Source organism: Astatotilapia calliptera, chromosome 5 (genome assembly GCF_964374335.1).
Source record: "Astatotilapia calliptera chromosome 5, fAstCal68.1, whole genome shotgun sequence".
NCBI classification, from domain to species: domain Eukaryota; kingdom Metazoa; phylum Chordata; class Actinopteri; order Cichliformes; family Cichlidae; genus Astatotilapia; species Astatotilapia calliptera.
Window position 1 is genome coordinate 656,719 of NC_137426.1, and position 25,519 is coordinate 682,237.

General features: G+C 46.5%; 1 protein-coding gene and 3 long non-coding RNA genes across 4 annotated transcripts; 2 read left to right on the forward strand and 2 right to left on the reverse strand.

The window, feature by feature from the left end:
* Window positions 1-1,352: 1,352 nt before the first annotated feature.
* On the reverse strand, window positions 1,353-3,174 carry LOC145428804 (uncharacterized). The gene is made up of 2 exons (XR_013909125.1): window positions 2,072-3,174; window positions 1,353-1,866 (listed from the first exon to the last, which is right to left on the reverse strand). It is a non-coding gene; the product is annotated as an uncharacterized LOC145428804 (long non-coding RNA).
* Window positions 2,954-5,405, forward strand: LOC145428805 (uncharacterized). Its single transcript, XR_013909126.1, has 2 exons — window positions 2,954-3,088; window positions 3,167-5,405. It is a non-coding gene; the product is annotated as an uncharacterized LOC145428805 (long non-coding RNA).
* Window positions 5,406-7,033: 1,628 nt separating this feature from the next.
* On the forward strand, window positions 7,034-14,921 carry LOC113021817 (nuclear factor 7, brain-like). The gene has a single exon (XM_080301524.1). The coding sequence runs from the start codon at window positions 9,166-9,168 to the stop codon at window positions 10,357-10,359; it is 1,194 nt and encodes a 397-aa protein (XP_080157650.1). The 5' UTR covers window positions 7,034-9,165; the 3' UTR covers window positions 10,360-14,921.
* A 5,979-nt stretch (window positions 14,922-20,900) lies between these two features.
* LOC145428778 (uncharacterized) lies at window positions 20,901-21,295 on the reverse strand. Its single transcript, XR_013909098.1, has 2 exons — window positions 21,154-21,295; window positions 20,901-21,050 (listed from the first exon to the last, which is right to left on the reverse strand). It is a non-coding gene; the product is annotated as an uncharacterized LOC145428778 (long non-coding RNA).
* Window positions 21,296-25,519: the final 4,224 nt, after the last annotated feature.

A 25,519-nucleotide genomic window follows, 5' to 3' on the forward strand; every position in this document is an offset into this window, starting at 1 on the left:
TTGCTGTCAGAACTGCTGTTAAAATCCATGTGAGATCTGTGAGTTAAAATGTGGACATGCTGCAGTTAATCCAGCTCTGCCTCATGTTTCTGTCACTGTGGGGTCTCCTCCTGGTAATACAAATCAATCAACGCCGCACTGATACATTTAATGAGGCATTATCTCACGAAAAACCACAATTTGCATCTCCTCTGGAGAGAAGAGATGAGACGGGCTTATTACTGCGCTGCCACAGAAGCACATTCAGGAAAGAGGGAATATCAAAGTGTAATGAGAAGATCATGAAGTGAAGTGTGTCCTGAAAGCAGGAAGGAGCAACGCTGTGCTGCGTGTTCAAACCTCACAAACCGACCTCGAGGTAAGAACAACACATCCAGTTTGTCTGCAGTCAAACCCTGCAGTTCCTCTGACGTCCAGCAGAGGCAGCGGTGAGAATCTTCCTCTACAGTCAGTGGTGTTCGGTTAACAGCTACGGAGCCCCGCAGGGGACATGGGAGAAAAAAAAACTAAGACGGACTTTTGCGAGATCTCGCAAAACTTTAGCGAGATCTCGCAAAAGTTGAATTCCAACAATGGCGGCAGCTACTTAGCTGTAATAAGATAAGATAAGATAAGATAACCTTTATTAGTCCCACACGTGGGAAATTTGTTTTGTCACAGCAGGAAGTGGACAGTGCAAAAGTTATGAGGCAAAAATTAGAATACAATAAGAATAAATACAGTACACAACTGTACAGAATAGAATAAAATAAAATACTATATACAATAAGATAAAAATAGAATACAAATACCAATACTATATACAACTGAGTAAAAATACAACGATGACAGAAAGGATTATTGAATTATTGAAATATTACTCTTTCTGGGTCGCAAAATACACTTTTAAGATATTTTGAGGCGTGACTGTAGTTGTGTAAACGTCAGATATCTGCTCGTTTTACAAGACATCACATATTTGCAAAAGTGCTCCGACGTTTTCGGAGATCTGACACCCGCCATCTCGAAGCTGACGGGAGGTCGAGACCTACTACAGCCGGGAGGAACACCGCTTTCCCGGCACATCGTGCCTCGACCTCCCGGTCGGCTCCGAGCTGGCGGCTAAAACTTTTGCGAGATCCCGAGTTAGTTTTGCGAAATCTCGCAAAAGTCCGTCTTAATTTTTTTTCTCCCATGTCCCCCGCGGGGCTCCGTAAACAGCTGATCCTGAAGGTGAGAATGGACAGCTGCCCTAACCTCTGCTGTGGAGAACGTGATTGGCTGCTCTGTTTCCTGCTTCAGCTGACTGACTCCTTGGGGGCGGGGCTCCTGTTAGCGTAGTGTCTCTGATGCTAATGTCTGTGACTCTGTTATCATCATCATAGTTTATTTATATAGCACTTTAAAAACACACAAAGTGCTGAACAACAGAAATACAAGAGATACAATGACAATAATAAATACGAACAAATAATAAACATAGTAATAACAATAAAATATAAGTAAATACAAGTCGGTTAACCACTGAATCAATGGCCAGCAAATAAAAATGTGTTTTTAATCTGGATTTACAAACAGGCCCTGATGTCGATTACCTAATGTGAAGAGGAAGATTATTCCAAAGCTTTGGAGCCACGATAGAGAATCATCAGCAGGGCGCCGTCACTCCCAGAGGGTCACAGACACCCACGACCCTGTAAACCAGCACAGGAGGTGATCCTGAAGCATTCACTCAGTCAGTGTGTGGACGTACTCATAGACTGAGATAATGCCGCTTTCCATCTCCTGGTGGTTCGGGCCGTAGATCCTGTGGGTTTCTGTTTGATTCTGCCTGATGGTGGTCAGAGTGGAACCAGCAGAATCAAATGCGCACCTCGTTCAGAAGACCTGCAGTGAAACCAGGTTTTAGTTGTTCGTCAGTAAAATCTCAGAGCTGCACGATGAGGTGGCAGCTGTGGAGGACCGAGAGAGTTACAATAATCACAGTGGGAGACGATTAAAATTACTGTCCACTGAGTGACAGTAAAACTTTGATTGTTGCGTTTCTGAGGTGAAGGTGACACCGAGGCTTTTAGCAGATGATTGGTATTACCTGCGATGTGCTGACGTCCTTGGAGAACGTGTCTGGATCGAGCACTAGAACCTGCAGCTGCTGCAGCTGCTGATGTTACCACAGCTGGAGGAATCCTAGAAGAGCCACGCGGTTAGCGACGAAAACACGATGAGCTCATCCGTCTGCCTCAGTCTCGCTTCAGTCGCTGGGTATCATCTTACAGCAGTGTGCACAGGCAGCAATAGCTTTAGTAGCAGATGAACAAAGCCAGCAGCAGCTCCGTCCTTACGCTTAAAGAAGATCAAGCAGATGTTACAGTCTCAGAACCAATCAGAACTGAGTAAATCCAGAAGAAGCGGTCTGGAAGTGAGCACAGACCCGGATGTAAAATGAAGCCGAACGTCTGAGAATCAGCACAGATGTTTGTCCTGAAGAGAACATGAGACTGAGAGCTGCTGAGAGTGACGGTGGTTAGCCGTGAAACACGACAGCTGATGCAGGTGGTGTCTGAAAGGAGAAGATGCCGGTGCAATGCTGAGTTTCCTTTATTGAACATATATCAAAGATTTACACTGATAACTTCAGAAAGGTGAAATACTCTGAAAACACCTTCAACACATCTCCTGGTTTCTTCTTCACGTGTAGGCGGTATTTTACAGACACGAGTGCTCGGTCCTGTGGGGACGCACGGCTGTTCTCAGTTTACAGTAGAGTCAAGTTATTCAGCTCTAAATGAAGTAAAGTACGTGCAGTGAAGCTCAACTTCACTTTTCACCGGACAAGCAGAGAGATACCATCAGTCTGCCCCCTCAGCTGCCCGGAGATACCAGCTCCACTTCCTCCCCACAGACTCTGTCAATGATTACTGAGTCAGCAACACACACACACACACACACACACACACACACACACACACACAATGAGACATTAAAGCCAAAGGGGAGTCTGATTAACCTGAACACCCAGCGACAGAACTACTCCTCTTCCTCCTCCTTTCCTCTTCCTCCTCTCTCCGTCCTGTGAGTTTCTGCTGTTGCTGCTCATAAACAAAGACAGGTGAGCACATCTGGGTCTTGAAAATGTTAAATAAATAGTTGACACCAGTTGATTTTCATGCCTGTTGTGTTAATGCAGTCTGAAGTTGGCCTGTGGCGCCCTCTGCTGGTCACTTAAAGGATCAGAACTCTTCATCCACCCCGACTGCAGCACCTACAGCCTGTGACATCATCAGTGACAACAGCAGTGTTCAGGCATGTTTTTCATGGCAGGACTAGAGCATGTTCGTCCAGCCGGGCCATCAGCAGGACCTCTGCGTGTTACTCAGGAGCCTGAACCCTCAGAAGGGCGTGGCTCTGTGAGTGAGAGTTCTGATTGGACGGCATGGGAACATTACAGACAACCTCATAGGTGTCCAGAGTTTGGTCAGCACGCTGTTCTGTGGAGCTCAGCACCGAGCTGACGGTGGGATCAGCTCGATAAACATGTCAGGAACCACACGTCGCTCTCTTCATGCGTCTCATTTATTCTTAGTTTCTTTCTTCGATGTTATTCACGCACCACATTTGATGGTTGTGCTGCAGACCTGTGAAGGAACAAAGATGTCTGCAGGCTTCATTTAGTTTGCTGATAGTTTGTCTTTAAAAGACGGATGACAAAGAGAAAACTTCGAGAGGAGACTTTTCTGTGTCCTTCACCTCCTCTGGTCTCTTTGTCTCCTGCTGACCGTCCTTGGCCTGAAGTCAAATCTTCTCTGAAAAGCTTCTCTGTCTGCGGTCGCCCCCTCCCTCCCCCGGCATCGATCCGCTGAGACGGTCCATTACAACGTCTGCAGCACAGCGAGAGGAGGGCGAAGGTGGAGGACGAGCGAGGCCACATGGATTGATGGGGAGACAAAGTGGAAGAAGAAGAGCAGGAGGGACAAAACTCCGGTCTTTTAAATGGATGTCCTCCTACAGGCTAAAAATAATGACACGCTTTAGCAGCTGCAGTTCTCCTGGCGTCCAGCAGACGCAGCAGTGAGTCAGTCCCCACAGACCAAACGTGTTTACGGCAGAGGGGGGGGGGGGGCTAGAGGGGCTTGAACACCCGCCCCTTTCCTGATGGGTGCCCAAAGTGCCCTTTTGTTGAGGCAACCTTTCAAAAAAAAGTTATTATTATTATTTTTAATGTGTGCGTGCGGAGTCCTGTCTGTGCCCCTCAACAATAATATTTAACTATTAATCACAGTTTTGCTAAATAAAAGGATCTGGCTTGCATCAGTCACATGATCACATTTAACCAATGATCGCCCTCGACGGCAGAACGCGCTGGTTACGAGCCGGGAACGAGCTCACAAAGAGCACGCGCATTTGTTGCGGTCCGGAGCTGCAGGAGAAACACAAGTTAACTCAGAGACACAGACTGATGCGACACAACCAGTAAGTAGGTGTACAGCGCACACTGTAGTGTGTAGCACACAGGAGTATCAGCTTATTACGTACACGTTGGTAAGCTGTCTTGTTGCAACTGACGAACTGAAACAAACGAGCGTGCTGTGTGTGCAACAGCGCGACAAACATTACCTGTCCTTTTATTAACTGCACAGGTAGTGCTGGTCACAGCTGCTGGCTACCTGTGTAAGGCTGTCATGGGTCTGTAGCTCTGTCACCGTTTTAGGGAACATGTTTCGTTTTAAAGTATTTAGAACATATTTAGTTTTAAAGTAAGTTTCCGGGCTTTTCCTGCCTTTCTGGAGGGATTATATTTCACTAAAAAACGATCTAATATGCATGTCCACATAATTGTGCATTATTATAATTATAATATAATGGGGATAGGTTAATTGGAAAATCCAAATTGCCATTAGGTGTGAATGTGCGAGTGAATGTGAGTGTGAATGGTTGTCTGTCCCTGTGTGTTGGCCCTGCGACAGACTGGCGACCTGTCCAGGGTGTACCCCGCCTCTCGCCCTATGACAGCTGGGATAGGCTCCAGCGCCCCCCGCGACCCTGAAAAGGATAAGCGGAAGCGAATGGATGGATGGATGGGTAATTATAATATATTAAAACACACGCTGTATTTTAAAGAACATACATTAAGAAGCAGATTATATTAGATTTATATTTTAATAAGACAAAAGTTGGATGTTACAGCAGTAAAATGATTGTATCTCTACAGTTTAAAAATGTAATAAGCTTTGCCCTGCACAGAGTGGATAGTGAAACAAATGGAATCATCATAAATACATTATTTCATATTTATTACTTCCCCCTCCTCATTGCTTTATTATTGTAGCTCTAGTAATAAATAATAATGTAAGGATGCCCATAGTATATACAGTATTCTGAAGAAGGTCTAACATGTCACTGTGTGTGCATGTGTGTGTTTTATTTAGATGGATTTTTTAAAAAAAGTATTACTCATGATATATCATTGTCCAGACATGGCTGGTAAGGACATGAGGAGGAAACAGCAGGAGCTGTGTGAGGCTACTAAAGGCAGGGCTATAACATTTTTCTGTCATCATTTTATTTTAGATTAAGTGCTGGAGTTGTTAGGTGTGGATAATTAGATTATAGTTTATTGCAATAGCAAGTTGTGCCTTGTTCTCAGATAGACAGCAAGTGGAGAGTGATATATGAAATGATGGAAGGAAGAAGAGAAGCAAAGAGTGATTCACAGGCAGAGCCTAAGCGCTGTCACCAATCTTTGCATTTTGTTATCATCTCATGATACTTGTTTAATCAGCTTCCATCTCTCCTGTGGACTTTTTAATGTCTACAGTCTCAGATCAGCACAGCCCTGCCCTCCAGCACTATCCACGGCAACCCCTCAACAGCAACATTGTACCCATCAGGTAAACCATCGGCTACGTTTGCTTTGCCTTGTTGCCCATATTAGATTCTTGATGAATGTGTGTTGTTGTTATCCAGCCTGGTTCAATGTGCCCCTTTTTAACTTTGAGCACCCGCCCCTTTAAACCTCTCTGCACGGCCCTGCTGAGACACGACCTGGTTTAGTCTCTGATATCAAAGTTTCCTCTTTACAACACCTGTACGGATGTTTCTATCACTCACCTGTTTACAGTTTGGTATTATTAGGGGCGTGGCCTCTTTGACTGACAGGTGAATGGTGTAAACAGGACCTCTGGATGTTCTGTGAATGCAGTGCTGAGTGTACTGCATCTCTAATGTGTCTAATCACATGTAGCATTTGCAGTATTATATTAATGATATGCAGTATTTGCAGCATTTGCAGTACATGTCAGGTAACTCCTGCGTTGCTGTGCCTCCGCAGAGTTTACAGGAAGTGGTGCCAGATGAAAACTTTACTTTCCTCCTCCTGCAGCATCTCGTCAGGATGTTTCAGCGTCTGATGGTCAATTACGTTCTGCTGGATTTAATACAGCAAATCGATTTAGATCAGCTTCCAGCATTGAGAGCGAGCAATGACCGTGAATGACAAGCAAGGATTATACTGACACACACACACACACACACACACACACACACACACACACACACACACACACACACACACACACACACACAGAGAGGAAGACAAACGCTTCATGCCTGTTTGCATTGGTTCTGTGTTTTTCGTGCTTTCCTGCTGCTTCAGGAAGCTTCACTGAGGTCCTGCTAGAGTCTCCAGGTGCTGCCACCTGCTGACAAAGACCACAGAAGGGAAGACATAAGACGTCTGTGGACACTGAAAAGATTGAGCCATAAAAATCTACAGACCGTCGTCTGCTCCTGAATGATCGTTGCTGAGAAACGGCCTGCAGCGCCATCACGGACAGAAAGTGTGTTGTCACTTTTTCCTGTTTTCTGACGTGTGGACAAAATCTGCAGTTTGAAAACTGATACTCATGTCACAGCTCGGGGGGCACAGATTGGGGGGGCACAGCTCGTGGGGGGCCACAGCTCGTGGGGGGGCCACAGCTCGGGGGGCACAGATTGGGGGGGGCACAGCTCGTGGGGGGCCACAGCTCGGGGGGGGCCACAGCTCGGGGGGCACAGATTGGGGCCACAGCTCAGACCTGACAAAGCTGCATCTATGGCCGTCAGCAGGTCTGAGTAAAACGAGCGCTGTCTCCACTTCCTGTCTCTGAGCCGACTCACAGACACAAACAGGTCTGTGATTTCTGATTTTTGGGGAGAGGTAAGCTAAGCTGTACTCACTCACTGACAGAGAGACAGCCAATCAGCTATGTTCACAGTTAGTCCGTCCCACTGTTCATGCTGGCGTATTCATGTGAAAAAAAAGAAGGCAGTTGGATTTCTTCAGGCTCAGGGAAATGTTTCTCCTCTCATCCGAGAGGTGGAGACTCCCAGGAAACGAAACCCGAGAGGGCGTGGTCCTGGTTGGATGGTCCTGACTCGCTGCCAATCAAGTGAGTCGTCACATGAGCTCAGGTGTGAAAACCATCACCGGGGCCGACGGTGAAACCTCCGTGAGACACCGCCCCGCCATCGTGCGTGGCTTAGTTAACACATAATTATTTTGGTGTTTCCTTGCTGATGTTTATGTTAATGGTTTATTTGAGCTTTTGTTGTATTTTGAATTCTACTTTTCCCCTTTATTACTCGAGTCTTTGTCACATCTTTATTAACCAGATAATCAAACAGTCAGAGCTCTGTTGAGCCAACCATCCCTTTAACGTTAACTAGTAACGACTTCATGAACTTCTTCACAAATCACATTTTAATCATTAGAGAAAAAATTACCAATAATCATCCCACAGATGTAACATTATCTACAGCTACTCTTAGTACCATTGATGTTAAGTTAGACTCTTTTTCTCCAATTGATCTTTCTGAGTTAACTTCAATAATTACTTCCTCCAAACCATCAACGTGTCTTTTAGACCCCATTCCTACAAAACTGCTCAAAGAAGTCCTGCCATTAATTAATGCTTCGATCTTAAATATGATCAACCTATCTCTAATAATCAGCTATGTACCACAGGCCTTCACAGGCACAATAATGCATTACATTACTGCATTACTAAAAAATGTAATGTGATTACAGTGAGGTGTTACACCTGACACGGTGTAATCAGCCCTCTGTGTGTCTTTTTATAAGAATCCTCACAGTGTGTCTCACTGACAGCAGTGGCCTCTCAGGTCTCTGTGACGCCGCCATCGTTCTGCTGTTACGATGCCAGCGTGCTCACAGGGCAGTCTGGGTTTACCTTCTCTCTGATTTCTGCAGTAACACGGAAGAGTCGTCCTCACGCCTGACGAAATAAATCGGTCGGTGAAATGACGTGAAAAGGATTTAAAATAATAAAAACCTGTTTGAATAATCAGGAGGAAAAGACGTTTATGGAGTTAAAGTTTGTTTGAGGAAGTCGTTCAGTCGTTACGACCCTTTGTGTCACGTCTTACTTTTACTAAAATAACATGAGAGAGCCTGACCGTCTTTTGAAAATCTCCAAAAATACAACAAACCCTGTTCTTTAAATCTGCTGATGCAGTAAATCCTGAGAATACAGACAAAGTGTTTCCTGCAAAAAGGCCTGAATTAAATCACCAAGTACTCAAATCACACGTTACATAAACCGCATCTTTAAACGAAACGTTGGTGGAAACGAGACGCTGAACACACGTCAGTGATCACCACACCGCTGCTGCAGATTTTCCACTCTGATAACTGTGGAATGAAAGAAACCTGACCTGCAGGTAACAGAAGCATTCATGTGATCTCACAGAGCTCCGCCCTCACCTGTCTCGCCTGCCGTAAAACAGAAAGCAGGTTGTTATTCTAACCAAAGACACAGACGGACAGACTGAGCTTCAGCTGCTGATGCTCCACAGTGAAGCTCACGGGGATTTCCATTTATCAGTAGCTTGTGTCGTGCAGCTTCGTGCCACATGGAGAACAGGTTCTGTGGTTTGTGTCTCATGCAGTGACAATAAAGGCATTCATTCAGCAGCAGAGGAGGGAGGGGAACCAGGACTGACTGTACTTCCTGTCTGCTGCTTCCAGCCTCACTCGGAGACTCCGTGGCTTCCAGATCAGAGGAGGATCTGTGCTGTCCGATCTGTCGCGACATCTTCAGAGATCCCGTTCTTCTGTCGTGCAGCCACAGCTTCTGTAAAGACTGTCTGAGGAGATGGTGGAGAGAGAAGCCAACACAGGAGTGTCCGATGTGTCAGAAAAGATCTTCGAGGGTGGATCCACCGGTTAGTCTGGTGCTGAAGAACCTGTGTGAGTCGTTTGTAGAGAGGAGAGATCAGAGAGCTTCAGAGGATCTCTGCAGTCTGCACTCTGACAACGAGCAGACGAAGCACAGCGACCACACGTTCAAGCCCATCGATAAAGCTGCACAACAACACAAGAATGACCTTCAGGAAACTGTGGAAGCTTTAAAGCAGAAGTTAAAGGTCTGTGAAGAAGTCCAGGTGAACTTTGATCAAACAGCAGGACACATTAAGGCCCAGGCCCGACGCACAGAGAGGAAGATTAGGGAGCAGTTTAAGAAGCTTCACCAGTTTCTAGCAGAGGAAGAGGAGGCCAGGCTGACCGTGCTGTGGGAGGAAGAGGAGCAGAAGAGCTGGATGATGAAGGAGAAGATGGAGGCTCTGAGCAGAGAGATAGCAGCTCTTTCAGACACAATCAGAGCCACAGAGGAGGAGCTGAGAGCTGAAGACGTCTCATTCCTGCACAACTACAAGGCTGTGGTGGAAAGAGCCCAGCACTGCCCCCTGCTGGATGATCCACAGCTGCCCCCGGGAGCTCTGATAGACCAGGCCAAACACCTGGGCAACCTGACCTTCAGCATCTGGAATAACATGAAGTATATGGTCTCCTACACTCCTCTGATCCTGAACCCAAACACTGCAAACCCTGAACTGACCCTGTCCGAGGATCTGAGCAGCGTGAGGGTGGGTGGGCTGCAGCAGCTCCCCGATAATCCAGAGAGGTTTGATCATCTCTGCTTCGTCCTGAGCTCTCAGGGCTTCACCTCAGGGGCCCACAGCTGGGTGGTGGAGGTTGGAGACTGCGGACACTGGGGACTGGGCGTGTTAGCGGAGTCCGTCCGGAGGAAGGGACCCATACGCTCTGGATTTGGTGGAATAGGATTCAATCAAGGTGAATACTCAGCTCGCTCAGGATCTGCTGCCCCCACCGTCCTGCAGCTGCAGAAGAAGCTCCAGAGGATCCGAGCGAGTCTGGACTGGGACGGAGGACAGCTGTCGTTCTCTGACGCTGACACTGACACACACATACACACCTTCACACACACTTTCACGGACAGGATGTTTCCCTTCATCAGCATCGGGGATAAAGTCCCAGTGAAGACTCTGCCCGTGAAGCTGTCGGTGGATCGGAGCTATTAAACCAAACGACACGTGACCCCGTCTGAGCCCGGAGGGAGGAGTGTGTGTCTGCTGGACAGGTTTGTTCTCGTATGTAACTCATGTTGCTGTGTATAAGCCTGTGTGTGGATCAGCAGCTCATCTGTCACTGTTCACCTGAACCGTCCTCTCAGCAGCCTCTGTCCACAGACTGTAAATAAAAGAGCTCAGCTAATGTGACCTCTGACCTCTTCACTTGTTCTCAGACAGCTGACACTGCACACACACACACACACACACACACACACACACACACACACTCTACTGTCACACCAACAGAGCCTTGGCCTCACCTGACACGGCACCTGAGGGTGGAGGGCTCAGAGGGCTCATTCAGAGGCCCCTCCTCCTCTGTGCGACTCTCGTGTTACGGCTCGCTCTTGGCCTGACCCCGCCCCCGTGGGAGGCGCTGACATGAGCTGCTGTCACAGGGCACACCTATCTCCACCACACGAACATGGCGACTCATTCAAATAAGACATTTGAAATCTGAGACGGTGCTTCTCAGAGTCAAATCCACAGTCAGCAGCCGTCACAGCTGCAGGCAGCTCGCTCCAAGCTGCACTCACCTCCGACCTGTGTTTCTTTCTCCGCCCTTCCTGGCAGGTACTAAGAGCTTTCCTGTGCAAGGACCTGACACGTAATAATCTCAGGCAGCTTTTCGGAGAGGTGAGGCCAAGATTGGTGGGCAGCTGGGATCAAGGTGGCAATCGCTTACTTCCTGACGTTCTTCTTTCCTGCAGTTTCTCCTCCAGCGAAGGTGTGACAAACGGCTTTCTCTGCTGCCGCAGGAAATACAGCTCTCCAGCCACCTCAATGAGTCATGAAGGAAAGATGGCGGAGTGCCTCGGGAGCTGTGCGGTGATGGAAAACCAACACTGGGACTCATTTGTGTTTGTTGAACAGCAGCAGAGATGAAGAAGTGCCTCAGAGGACTCGACGGCGAGCAGCCAGCATGTTCCTGAGGCCTTTAGTAGACGCGCAGGCAGGAAGTCGCTTTAGTTCTGCCTGACTCTGATTTACAGACCAACCGTGGAGCACGCCGCTGAAGCCCGATGATGAGCTGTCAGCACAGCGAGCGCACTATGATGCACGACGAGCCGAACACACGAGCGTGGCGGGGAGACGGAACTTCGGTGTCAGAAGGGTTACTGCATTAAACAACGCCCACTTTGATGCCGTGACCACGTCCTCGTCAGAACACCTGGACAGGTTCCTCTGAGCTCCTCCGGTCCCAGCCCGGCGCCCCGGAGCGTTTGGTGCCCGGCCCGTTGAAGCCTCGGTAGAGAGCTGTGATTGGCTCCTGGAATATTTCAGCTGCTCTCACGCCCGAGGACGTTTCTGTGCCGCAGCGCTCGGCCCGTCTCCTGCTGCCTCCTGCTGTCGGTCGCTCCAGCTCCCGTTTCCCTGTGACTCAGAGACCCTGTCTGACCTCTGACCCCGAGCAGGCTCCTCCTCCTGGTCAGCAGCTCGTTAGATGCAGCAAAGCTCCCAGAGCTTTAACTGACCTGCTCTTCCAGCCCCTCCCTCAGGTCGTCGGCCCGAGGATCAGGGATCAGCTGCCGTCAGAGGGCGTTTGGGTAATTAGGAGTCGGATGTTCTTTAGAAATAAACTTATTTCACTCCAGACGTGTTCGCTTTGAGCACCATGATGCGGTCACGTCTAGGCTCAGACTGTAATCACACTTCATGCAAACCCCTCTGACGGACCACAGGGAAGCACATCTTGTTCCCTGGACCTGTGCTCGCGCTCTAGCAGACGACCCCCTCGGCCACATGCACGAGTCATGTTTCTGTGCAGAGTGACGGCACCAGTTCACTGCTACCAATCGCTCATCCCGCAGAGAGCTAACCTCAGCAAACACAGCTCGTGTGATTCAGTGCAGAGACAAAGGCCCGCGTGAGTCGTTGTGGGCGTTTGGTTTGGATGAAAGCCTCGGGAGGCCTCGAGCGTCGGATGAAAGCTGCCTTTTGTTGATTGGATTCACTTCAGAGATGTAGTTTCACCTGCGTGGGTCGTTTTCTCACAGTTATCAGTCAGAGGTGAAGTCCAGCAGTCTGATGAACTGCGAACACAGGAAGACCCACGTTTACTGCCCGCTCACATGCAGCGCTTCAAAACCAGAGTCCCACCCTCAGACCGAACACACAGCTGTGTGAGTAAAACTCGCGTTTAGTCTTTAAAATACAAATCATACTGGTGGTAGTAAAAGATTAGGGCAGTAAGCTCTCAGTACACCTGCACAGGTACGCTGCTGGCCGTGAGTCAGACCTGCTGCCGGCAACTTTGAATAATCTTTGATTATTACTGTGGACAGAATTTCCAGGTCTCAGGTCGTTCCTGTTTGGAGCTGTTGAGGCTGAACCAGACGGCAGACAGACTCATCTCTGCGAGCTGTCGTCACTTGACCAGGGCGGGACACGTGTGATGGGTCGCCGTCGCTGAACAGACGGCGCTCACACCGCAGAGACGTTCCTCTTTTCCTTTTTTGCTTTTAAGGTGAAGCTTCTGCAAACGTTGCTGCTGAGTCTTCAGACAGATTCACCAACGTCTGCACGCTGCGTTAGCTACGACTCACCTGAGCAGATCTTGTCCTCGTGCACCAGCAGCAGGAAGTCACATACACGGCAGTAAATATTCACGTTTTACTATCATTATTATTCATGACTGTATTAGTCGAAACCTTATAAGTGAAAAAGTTGTAAACAGCTGAAACTTGGATTTTTGAGATGGTGAAACTTTATTTAGGACTCCAGACTTCCCAACAGCCACTCAGAGACCCGCCCACACGGCTCGGCGGTTCCTCACAGCCTGGATGTGAAACTCGTTCTGTGGAATAAAGAGAACAAAGGCATCTTTACTCTGGGCCACTTGCTTTCGACTGACTGTTAGTGCACGAGATTTCTGCTGGAAACCTGAAATTCAGCCACAGAAACGCTGTGGTTTGATCCCGCCTCCTCCGCGCTACAGGTCCAAGTAATCTGGGCGAGATCAGAAGCTCCGAGTTGCTCCTGAGCTTCAGCGTGAAGCTGTTACTGCTGCATTTACCAGGCTGAGGTCAGGAAACACTGATGAGGTCTCACACCGAGCTGACGTTCACGTTCGAGCTGCTTCTCAGTAATTACAGCTATAATTATAATTATGGCTCCAGAGCCTGAGCTGGTATCTCTCACACACCAGCTCAGTGTTGGGCTGTCTCTGTAAAAATATTTTATCACTGAATAAAACTCAACTTTAGATGAGATGAAAAATATGCTTCAAATAAGTTTAATCTGAATCTGAGGAGGACCTGATGGATGTGATCAGGCGCAGAAGTGTTTCTATTGGAGCGTCTGCTCTGAGCCTGGGTCCAGATAAACAGCCTCAAACAGACAAACACCTGAAACAGGAAAATCAAACTGACAAAAACAAACTTCGCTCACATGAAAAGTGTTCTGGTCTCAGCTCGTTCTGCGCCTGCGGTTTCGTTTTCAAGGACGCTGGGTGGAATTAGCATCAGTGGGAGTCTTCAGGTCAGAAGCTCATCACTGTAACCTTCAGGCTGCTGTCAGAAAAACAAATTAAAGTCTTTGTGATCTGCAGGCCTGAGCGCCGCTCACTGCACGCTGAGGAAAATGGAAGACCTTGGCATTTCCAAAGGAAATGTTAACACGCTGCGATTCTGGTTCCACATTTTAACACACTGTCATCCTGTCATGTTGGGACTCATAAAGGCTTCACATACAGTGTGTGTGTGTGTGTGTGTGTCCGTACTGTAGCAGTCAGGCGGAGGCTGATATATCTGCAATGACATGCCTTAAACAACGGCGAGGAAGATAAGTGAGGTCGGCGTGAAATATGATTAAAGCACAGCCGTCCCCTCGCCTTTGATTTAAAGGAGCACGACACAAACAACTCATCTCTCCCACCCACACACAGACTTCAGAGGAAAAGCATGAAAAACCAGCAAAGAGCAAAAGAGGACAGAGAGGACGGAGACGCCACGTCAGCACTCCGAGAGCAAGTTTGGGGCACCTTTTACTCTTTAACGTGAAAAAGTCCTGCAGGAAGAAATGAGTCTGACCGTCGCATCAGCTGACCCCGTGCAGGACCGTCAGTCAGCTGACGTTTGTCCGGGTGCAGCGTTCCAGGTTATTCGGCTTATTTCTGGATAGCAGGGAAGTGTTCATGAACTGTGGAGTCCACGTGTTTCCTGCCCTGCGCGGGGCAGCAGGTGCAGCTCCAATCTGAGATGTTTTACAGGTTTCTGTTGCAGCGAGCTCCTGTTCTGTGACGCAGCGACAGGGTGGCAAAGAAATCAGATGGGGAGGCAAAACCCAAGCCTTTCTTTTTCAAACACATGCAGGTGGTTACATGTGGTTAAAATGATTCAAATGCAGTAAGTTTACATGCTTTTCATATAAATATGGTCCATAACTTGATTATTGTCTGTAGCCCACAGAATTACACACTTTAGTTACATAAAACATGAGTTTTGCTCTTCTGTACTGTACAGCCTGTATAATAAATAAATATGTCGCCCAATAAATATAAAACCCAGAAAGCTGCACAACACTGGCGCTTCATTTACAAACACTAACTGAAGTTTCACTGTTGTTTGTTAGTGAATCATCAAATTGTTACGTTCTTAGATTACACAACATGTCAGAAATCTGCACTGTCATGAACAAACATGTAAACCTCGTTTTTCATGATTTGTTGGATTCACCCTCTGAAATACAACTGCTCATTTTACGTTTGTGTTTCACATTCAAACTGGTTCATTTTGCTTTTCCTGCTCGGTTTCAGTCGTTCAGCCTCACGTGTCTGAATTTAGCTGTTCTTTCATTGACAAACTGTATTAATGTTACTGATCTGAACTCACACAAAACACTTAAAATCCTAGTTGTAGTTTTTTACTGTAAAAAAACCCCACAGACATGTTGAGTAAATTATTTTTATAACTTGAAATGCAAATATAAATTGTATAAGCTTATGCACACATTTTGTAAACACATACAACTATTTATCTAAAAATGCAGCCAATACACCTGCTGTTTTTTATTTTGTACAACCATTTAATAATGTTACTAAAACTAAAATGAGAGAACAATCAGGTGTCGCAATAAGATTCACAAATGATGTGTGTCAGTAAAAACATAAAACAGAGCAGCACAGGCAGAAAGCTGCAGGCCTGACAGCAGCAGCTGTATCACTGCGCTGGTTTTCTACCTGGTGACTGTGTTTACGTTGCAACGTGCCTTTGTGACATTCATTAGTGCCCTCACTGACACACAAAACAAAACAGCAACTACACACTCCACACGAAACGTCACAATGTTCCCACATCTAAAAACTCGCTCGCAGTATTTAGAGAAAAGCATGGCTTATATATTCTTTTAATCATAACTCTGGATTTACTGAACTGTAATTAAAATTTAAAATCATCCTTTGAAGTCCGAACCTTCAATATGGGCTGAAATAGAGACTGTTGACTGTAACTACGCTCAAACTGTTAATGCTATCTTACTTGAACACTGTCATATGTAAAACTAGGGTGGCACTTGCCACCCCATGCCACCCTTCTAGATCCGCCCCTGCACCACGAGCCGCTTTACAGCACCCTCCATTCTGATTGGGGCAGAAGCAAGCAGCAGAGAATTAGTAGCAGAGAGGAGTACGTGTTGTTACTCATGCTGGATTTATTGGATTTTAGGAAGCAGGTGGAAATCGTTGTTTTATCTCTCCGCTGAGCCGAAGCCGTTTCTGCTCACTGACAGTATAGAGAATATACGAAGAGGTTAATGTTATACGACTGAAAGTAACAGCTGCTGCAGACAGCGCTGTGAGTGTGTGCGTGCTTTAAGCACTTTGGTCAGTAAGACTGGGAAAGAGCTGCTGTAGTAATAAAGTTTAGCCTGACAGAAACAGGAGAATAAAAATGTGACTGCGAGATGGAGCAGATTTATTGATCTCTCAGGGCTGTCATCATCTGATGGGTTATAATCAAATGCTTCATTAAATGAATGTTTGAAGACAGTTTAAGGCAGGGGTGTCCAACTCCAGGCCTCGAGGGCCGGTGTCCTGCAGGTTTTAGATCTCACCCTGGGTCAGCACACCTGAATCACATGATTAGTTCATTCCCAGGCCTCTGGAGAACTTCAAGACATGTTGAGGAGGTCATTCAGCCATTTAGATCAGCTGTGTTGGATCAAGGACATGTCTAAATCCTGCAGGACACGGCCCTGGAGGCCTGGAGTTAGACACCCCTGGTTTCAGGTTTTGTTCTTTCAGCCTCTGTGAAGTTTAACTCCGAGGGTGAAGAACAAAAAGTGGTCAGCAGGTGCAGTGTAGCTGTTCATACAGATATAAAATTATTTGGAGGTTTCAGAAAAAACTAAATAAGGGTCTGAAGCTGCATCTGAGACCATCAGGAAAACCAGCTCTGGAGCAGGTCAGGTTCACAAGTACAGAAATGACCCAGCTTCACAGCAGAGGACGTTAACCCTGAAGATACCTGATGAGGTAAGTACAAACCTGTGAATCTACCTGTGACATCAAGACATCAGCAGTATCTTTGTGTTTTTATAAGTAATGATTTAAGATGAGTACAGTATGGTATCTTTGATTATCTGTCTGTGTCACAGACATGCTGTGGGAGTGGGTGAAACACGAACCTTAAAGAGTTAATATTGTAAAGACCCTACAATAATACAGAGACAACAGAAAACCCCAGCAATTATATGAACCCCTATAAGCAAACACAGTTGGTGACAATGGGAAGAAAAAACCTCCAGCAGAACCAGTGACCGACTGGGGTGAAAACAGCGAGCCAGAGATTAATAATCAGTAATGATAAGGGGCCTGAAAGTTGAAGGCTCAGCCTCCCAGTCTACTTTTAAATACTCTAGGAACAACAAGTAGGCCTGCAGAGCGAGAGCGAAGTGCTCTAATAGGGTGATATGGTACTACAAGGTCATTAAGATAAGATGGGGCCTGATTATTTAAGACCTTGTATGTGAGGAGCAGGATTTTGAATTCTGGATTTACCAGGAAGCCAAAACAGGAGAAATATGCTCTCTCTTTCTAGTCCCTGTCAGGACTCTTGCTGCAGCATTTTGGATCAGCTGAAGGCTTTTCAGGGAGTTTTTAGGACATCCTGATAATAATGAATTACAGTCGTCCAGCCTGGAAGTAATAAATGCATGAACTAGTTTTTCAGCGTCACTCTGAGACAGGATATTTCTAATTTTAGAGATGTTGCACAAATGGAAGAAAGCAGTCTTACATATTTGTTTAATATGTGCGTTGAAGGACATGTCCTGGTCAAAAATGACTCCAAGGTTCCTCACAGTGTTACTGGAGGCCAAGGTAATGCCATCCAGAGTAAGAATCTGGTTAGATACCATATTTCTAAGCTTTTCAGGGCCGAGTACAATAACCTCAGTTTGATCTGAATTAAGAAGCAGAAAGTTAGCAGCCATCCAGGTCTTTATGTCTTTAAGACATTCCTGCAGTTTAACTCATTGGTGTGTGTTATCTGGCTTCATGGACAGATAGAGCTGGGTGTCATCTGCATAGCAGTATAAATGTATGCTATGTCTTCTAATGATGCTGCCTAAGGGAAGCATGTATAATGTAAACAGAATTGGTCCTAGCACTGAACCCTGTGGAACTCCATAATTAACCTCAGTGTGTGAAGAGGACTCTCCATTTACATGCACAAACTGGAGTCTATTAGATAGATATGATACAAACCACTGCAGTGCAGTACCTGTAATACCTACAGCATGTTCTAATCGCTCTAATAGGATATTATGGTCAACAGTATCGAACGCTGCACTGAGGTCTAGCAGGACAAGCACAGAGATGAGTCCACTGTCAGAGGCCATAAGAAGATCATTTGTAACCTTCACTAAAGCTGTTTCTGTGCTGTGATGAGCTCTGAAACCTGACTGAAACTCTTCAATGGATGAATAATGGATGGATGGATGGATGGAAGGATAATGAATGGACAGATGATGGATGATGGATGGATGATGTCACAGTTGTGGAATAATGTGGGCAGGGCTTCCCTGTTTGAGGCTAATGAGTGATTTAAAGTGTGCGGGACAGTTAAAGTGCAGAGGATGGGGGGCTGAATGAATACTTCATGAAATGAGGTCATTGTTATCCGTGCTCAGGCTGCACGCTCACTGCAGGAGCGTGCAGCCTGAGCACTGCACCCACTCACTGCACCCTAAAGCTCATCTCAGAGCTTCAGGGTGAAATTAAAAGAAGAAGACATGAGTGAGTAAATACTGTGATTTACAAATGTTCAGACAGCCTGTAGTCTCCCTCTGTGCTCAGCGCTCCACCTACAGCTGTGTGTGGTTATCTGCAGCACAGATGTTTGTTTTTGCTGCTGCTGCTCAAAGGCACGCTGGAAAAGGATGAAGAAAAATATGGTGAAAATGTCCTGATTAGTAAACGTCTGCCACTGCAAACACTGTCACAAAGGTGTGTCAGTAAATGTTTAATCGTTTCCTCCTCACACGTCTCCACCTGCAGTGTTTCCTCTCTAAATGTCGGCGCGTACCGTAAATAAATCGTTTTGTTGCACGCTGCACTCGCTCCCTTTTTCTCTGAGACATTCACTAAATATTTCATCGAGGTTTCTCCCCGCTCTGCCTCCTGCTCAAACCCAGAGTCAGCACAAACTGGGTACATAAAGAGCTCGGCTTAAGTGTACTGCACTGCAAGCCGGCCTTCCTTTTTCATGTTGTGTATCAGGTTCCCTGCAGCTCTGCTCACAGAGGATGTTCCTGTGAAACTGGTCCTCTAGGAGCTGCACAACAGGGCCAGATTTACAGATGAAACTTTCAGCAACACCAGATAAATAAATAATTAACCTGCATCACAGCAGCGCTCACCTGCAGCATGCATTATGGACAAGCTTCTCCATCAGCATCTTCCTCTAGGGTCAGCGGGGCTCAGGTTCAGCGCCGCACAGTCACGCTCTTTGTTATTCAGCAGTAAACTATGTTAAAGGTCAGAGTGGACACAAGCAGCACTCACTGAACCTGCATTTGTTCTAATGACCAGCAGGGGGCGACTCCTCTGCTCCAATTGGACAGAAGACTGAGAAAATTACTTACAGCAGGTAGATTTATTTACTGGAAAGGTGTGATCGTGCTGAATCCAGCAAACGTTCTGCATTAAACATTAAAACCTGGTCCTCAGGTCCAGGTCAGGGACTGCAGTCAAAGAGGCCACGCCCCTAACAATGCAAACAATCAGCCTGTAAACGTGCTTATTTCTGCTGTACAGTTTTAACATGCGAGTTTACTGGGACTGACTCACTGCTGCCCCTGCTGGACCCCAGAGGAACTGCAGCCTTTTGATCGTAAGCCGGGCTTCTTCTTGCAGGTTGATGCTTGTTCGAAAAATAAAACAGACGCTCGGGGATCAAACCAGGAAGCGCTTACTCTGCTGTGGAGTGTAGTCTTTATTTTAGTCCAACACAGTCCTGATGGTTCTTCTTGTATCCTGTCAGTGATTTGATGTTTTTGTTGTTTTTATGCACATTTCAGAGGCTTTCCTTTTTATTTTCATTTTGCATGTATTTACAACTAAAGTCTTAACTGTGTCTTTACTCTGTGTGATGTAACAACCCTTTTGGGTTATAGCACCACTAGGGGGGGTTGCCCAACTATTGTAGTAGCTATGGGGGTCTCCTAGTGGGTGTGTGTTGTTAGCGGCAGCCATTCCATGCTGCTCATGTTCCATTCTCCAAGAAAACACCTTACTGTTGTGACAAGCTGGCGCTGGCGATACCAATCCCCGCGCATGTAGGCTCGGACGAGTACAGCCGAGGAGACCTGGCTTATAAAGTGTAATGTTGCTGACGGTGAATAAAGGTCTGTTATTGGATTTAACCGACTGGCTTCGGGTTATTCGGCTAACCTCCACACCACATGCCCGCTGGACCTGCTAGCCGCTCCTTACTCGCCAGACAGCTGTTACAGTGTCTGCAGCTTTGTCAGACATCTGAGTGACTGTGTTTTATGCTGCGGAGCTGGAGGAGCTTCGACCTCAGCTCGAGTTTGTTCAAAGACATGAAATCATGAAAAATGGATCACAGGATCAAATGCTGAATAATGCTGTGACCGTCCCCGCTGCTGTGTGAAGAAAAGACGACTGTGTTTCAGTATTACAGTTTTTTCTGATTGCTTAAGCACATTTTTTGTAACTATTGGCTAATTTTGCAAAACTCTTCACACAAATAAGAAAACCTGTCACCCAATCATCAAAACATTGTAGTTCTCTTGCAAAAGCAAACACAGCTAGATTAACTCTCCACACCTTCGTAAAAATGGTGTTTCCGTATCAAACAGTACACACAAGCCATCATCTACTAAGCACACAATGCGCCAACTGCACACTGATGGTATGAATTCAAAACACATCTGGCTTTTGCTTCCTCTGTGCACAAGGTAGGCCATGTCAGTTTGAGCTCATACTTCTGTCATAGATCCATAAGCATAGAGGGATCCAAACTTCAAGTACTGGTGTTTATTCAAACACATCAAAACAAACACAAGTGTTTATTTCCAAGTATAGGATTATTTGCAATCGCCATAATGACTATATGGGTTACTTGGTCTGCAGTGAACATGCTTCCTCTGCCCCAGCATCTGGTCATCTAGCAACTCTGTAAAGTAACAATTTCAGTATTTTTACATCAATGGTATTGGTGTGTTTCTCATTGGCATATGGCAGTGCTACAAATCTTTGTGCGAAGTGACTGTGCTCACCGATTCTCATTTCAAGATGTCCTTATGGTGCTTGCTACAGTGTAGCGGCTCGAGTTAGGCTGGACCCGTTGGCCAGCTACCCTCAGGGTCATTCCACGGTTGATGACATGGTCCACTATTGTAGCGCTGATGTCATCAGCAATTCTATTTCTTACTCTTCCTACCCTTCCTCTCCCCCCTCCTCATCTTCCTCTCCCCCCTCCTCATCTTCCTCTTGCTCCTCCTTGTCCTTGTCGTCCTCTTCATCCTACTTCTTCACCTCCACGTCCTCTTCCTCGGCCTCCTCTACTTCTCACTCTTCCTGCTCCCTCCATTGTACTCCGCACACACAGCTTACCTGTATTATAGTGCTTAGGCTGATTGCAAAGTGAACTAATTATCTAAAGAAGTTTTCACATGTGAAAGTGTGCCAGACAGTTGGCAAATTAGTGTTAATGATAGCCACACATGTGTATACTTTTGCTAGGAGTGTGTTGGAAATTTGGTAATTGAGTGTTGTGCAGTGAATTGTGCCTACAGTTTTGCAAAGTGTGTGTTACAAAATTGCAAACTGAGTGCAAAGCAGTTTTTGTGCTTTTAGTTTTGCAAACTCAGTGAGTGGTTTTGCTATAAGTCTGAATAGTTTTAGAGATTGTGCTACAGGAATCACAGTTAGGGTTTAAGCATTCACAAAAAACTGTAATGTCTGCGTGCTGTTTGTCTGCGACAGACCGCTGAGCGGCGGCGAATCTGTCAGCTGCTGTGTCTCAACCTCGCGAGATATCTGCACGCTAATGGGTTCAGTCAGCGCTACGGTCGGGCCACGTGACTTTAGATAAGATCCGTCTTATCTTCTCATGTTAGTGTTCTGCAAAAAGCATGGATGCAAGTTTGAGCTCAAATATTAACCCAAGGAAAATGGTTCGTCCCATTTGACGCCTGAGTTCGTCATGATGGCGTTTACATGAAATCTCTATACTTTTTCCAAACGGCTGTTTTTAAAAAAGAGGGATGAGGGCACCATGATGTCGTCTATGGTTTCCACAGATCAGGCTCATGTCTTTTAGCCTCCAGCCAGTCACTAATATAACGATGCAGACACGAGGATCCACGAGCTCCTACCAAACTGTGCTCCAGCAGAAATCAAGACTCATCAGACCAGGCGCTGTTTCCAGTTCCTGTTGTCCAGTTTTGCTGAGTCTGTGTGAAGTGCAGCCTCGACAGCTGACCGCTGCGCTCTTCTGCTGCTGTGGCCCATCTGCTTCAAGGCTCTGAGATGCTCTTCGGCAGACCTTTGTTGTAACAAGTGATTACTGGAGTTCCTGTTGACCTTCCTATGAGCTCGAAGCAGTTTATCTACTCTCCTGACATGAGAGCTGCTGCTTGCTGGTATTTTCCTGGTTTTTAGACTTTTCTGTAACTCATAGATGGTTGGTGGGAAAATCCCAGCAGACCGGCCGTTTCTGAAACAACAACCACAGTCGCCGTCATTCATTGTGACACTCAGTTTGAGCGTTGGCAGCTGGTCTTCATCATGTCTGCATGACTGAATGCTCTGACCTGCTGTCATGATGCTGATTATATATTTATGCCAATGTGCAGATGGACAGGTGTACCTAACAAATTGTCTTTAATAACATGCAGTACAGTCAGAACATCTGCAGCCGGGATTCAGAAACTCACTTTAAACTGCATTTAGTGTAAAGATGGAGATAACAGAGTACAAATACTTCATCACTGCATAAAATACTTGAGTATTTCTGACCGTTCATTTCATGCTGGCTGTCTTTGTTTTGGTGTTTTGGTGCAGAGGTGAATCTGATCTAGAGCCTCTAGAGGCCGTTAGAGGAACTGCAGTTTTCAGCCCTGGAGGTCAGAGCTTTTTCTTATTTCTTTTCTCCTCACTACTCTTTTTCCTCTCTCTCTGCTAAATCCACCCCCAGCCCGACCTCACCTCTCTGTGGCTCATGGGAACTTTCCCAGTGAGCTGGTGGAGGATGATTGAGACGGATGTCTCGCTTGGCCGGCAGAAGGATGGTGACACTGATGGACCACGCGGGGGTCCCGGCGGTCACTGCTCTGAGTCACTGGTCTTTGGGGCCTCTTGTCAGATCAGCTGCTGATTGATGGCTTGTTGGTCAACGCGAGCACACGTCCCTCCGTCCACACTCGGCCTGGGGTCCCTGTGGGGCTCTGTGCTGTGGCTCAGTCAGTGTTACAGGAGCTGTGGTGCAGCTCACAGGTGGAAGGACTGAATGAAACCAATGAACTGTCCGGTGCTGTGGGATCGTACGATCAGGGAGGAGTCGGGTTTATTTGTCCATGATGCATCACAGAGCACGGCTTTATTAACCTGCCTATTGCTTATTACAGGAGGTTAAAAATCACATCAATTCAGTTCAGTTTTATTCATATAGCCACAAATCACAACAACAGTCGCTTCATGGGGCTTCAAATTTACAAGTGAATAACATTTAATAATATTTACAAAACACAAAAGGAAAAAAAGATGCATGTGACTGTGCATCAGATTCAGGCTGAAGCCTTTTATCGTACTTTATTTATACTTCTGTGAACTTCCTCTGACAGGGACACAGACCAGGACACTGGTTTAGGTGATTTTGTGCTGCTGTGTAGTTTTAAAGCATTATCGAGGTTTTTCCGTCTAAGCTGGAACAGAAGAGCTGTTTGCTTACTCGCTGGAGAAAGTAATTTGTTGCTCTACTCGTTACTCAGCGGGGCCATCGTGGCTCAAGAGTTGGGAGTTCGTCTTGTAATCGGAAGGTTGCTGGTTCGAGCCCCGGCTCAGACAGTCTCAGTTGTTGTGCCCTTGGGCGAGACACTTCCCCCGTTGCCTACTGGTGGTGGCGCCAGTGTCCGGCAGCCTCTGTCAGTGCGCCCCAGGGCGGCTGTGGCTACACTGTAGCTGCCATCACCAGTGTGTGAATGATTGCGTAAAGTGTAAAGTGCTTTGGGCTCCTTAGGACCAAGTAAAGCGCTTTACAAATACAGCCCATTTTACATGGCTCTCTTAATACATTTTCACATAAACACCGGTTAACAATATAAACCTATAGCCACAGTCACACACACAACACAAACCCCTGTCCTAATGAGGACACGCTTATAATCATTTTTTACATTTTCTACTTTGAAAACCAAGTAGAGTGGTCGTCATGGTGATTCTACTGTAGAAATGGAGGCGGTTTGTGTTTTTCTTTATATGCGCCCGGCTGACCAACCTTTGTAACACCAGTAACATGAACTTTAATGTAATTACTGAATTTAGCACAGTAAAATGTTACGTTATTAAAAAATGTAATGTGATTACAGTAACTTTGTAACCTGGTGGCTTTGAAATGCATTACACCCAACATTGCCTGCAGGCCACACATCCGTCTCCCACTCTGTGTGGAGAAATGTTCCTGCTGCTCTTCAGTTCAATAAATGTTTATGAATCAGGCTCAACATTTCCATAAAAACAAAGGAACTTCATCAATCATCACACACAGCTCAGACCTGTACATGTGTGAAGCTTCTCCGTATTAAAGTGGATAAATGGTAAATGGCCTGTATTTATAAAGCGCTTTACATATCCAGTCATCCACCCATCGGTGATGGCAGCCACATTGTAGCCACAGCCACCCTGGGGCGCACTGACAGAGGCGAGGCTGCCGGACACTGGCGCCACCGGGCCCTCTGACCACCACCAGTAGGCAACGGGTGAAGTGTCTTGCCCAAGGACACAACGACCGAGACTGTCCAAGCCGGGGCTCAAACCGGCAACCTTCCGATTACAAGACGAACTCCCAACTCTTGAGCCACGATCGCCCCGATCCACATTTAGCAATAATTTTAGATTTGTTTTAAACTAATGTAGAGATGGACCGATCCGATATTACGTATCGGTATCGGTCCGATACTGACCTAAATTACTGGATCGGATATCGGAGAAAAATAAAAAATGTAATCCGATCCATTAAATATCACGAAAGCACCTCACAAAACTTGCAACACGCCGTAACTCACCTCAGAACGTTAGCACGTCGGAGCAGTATGCATCACGTGATAGAGCAGCTGTGGCATGCGGGACCTGTCGGTGGTCTGGATAGCATGTGGAGCTTCGCTAGCAACCCGGCATTTCATCTCCGACAAAGTTATCCCGAGAGAAGTAAAGCAAGTGTGTAAGTCCATCTCTGAATGTTTGTAAAGCATTCCTGCGTTAAGCTTAACGAGCGATATATGGAGCGACTGCCTCTCGCTCTCCGGCTGCTACTTCAATCGTGAAACTGATCAATGATCAGCTGATCGTCTCTCTTGTTTGCTTTTGGCCCACTTTGCACCAGAAAGAGGAAACCAGCGGCTGAACAACAGCAGCACGTTTAAG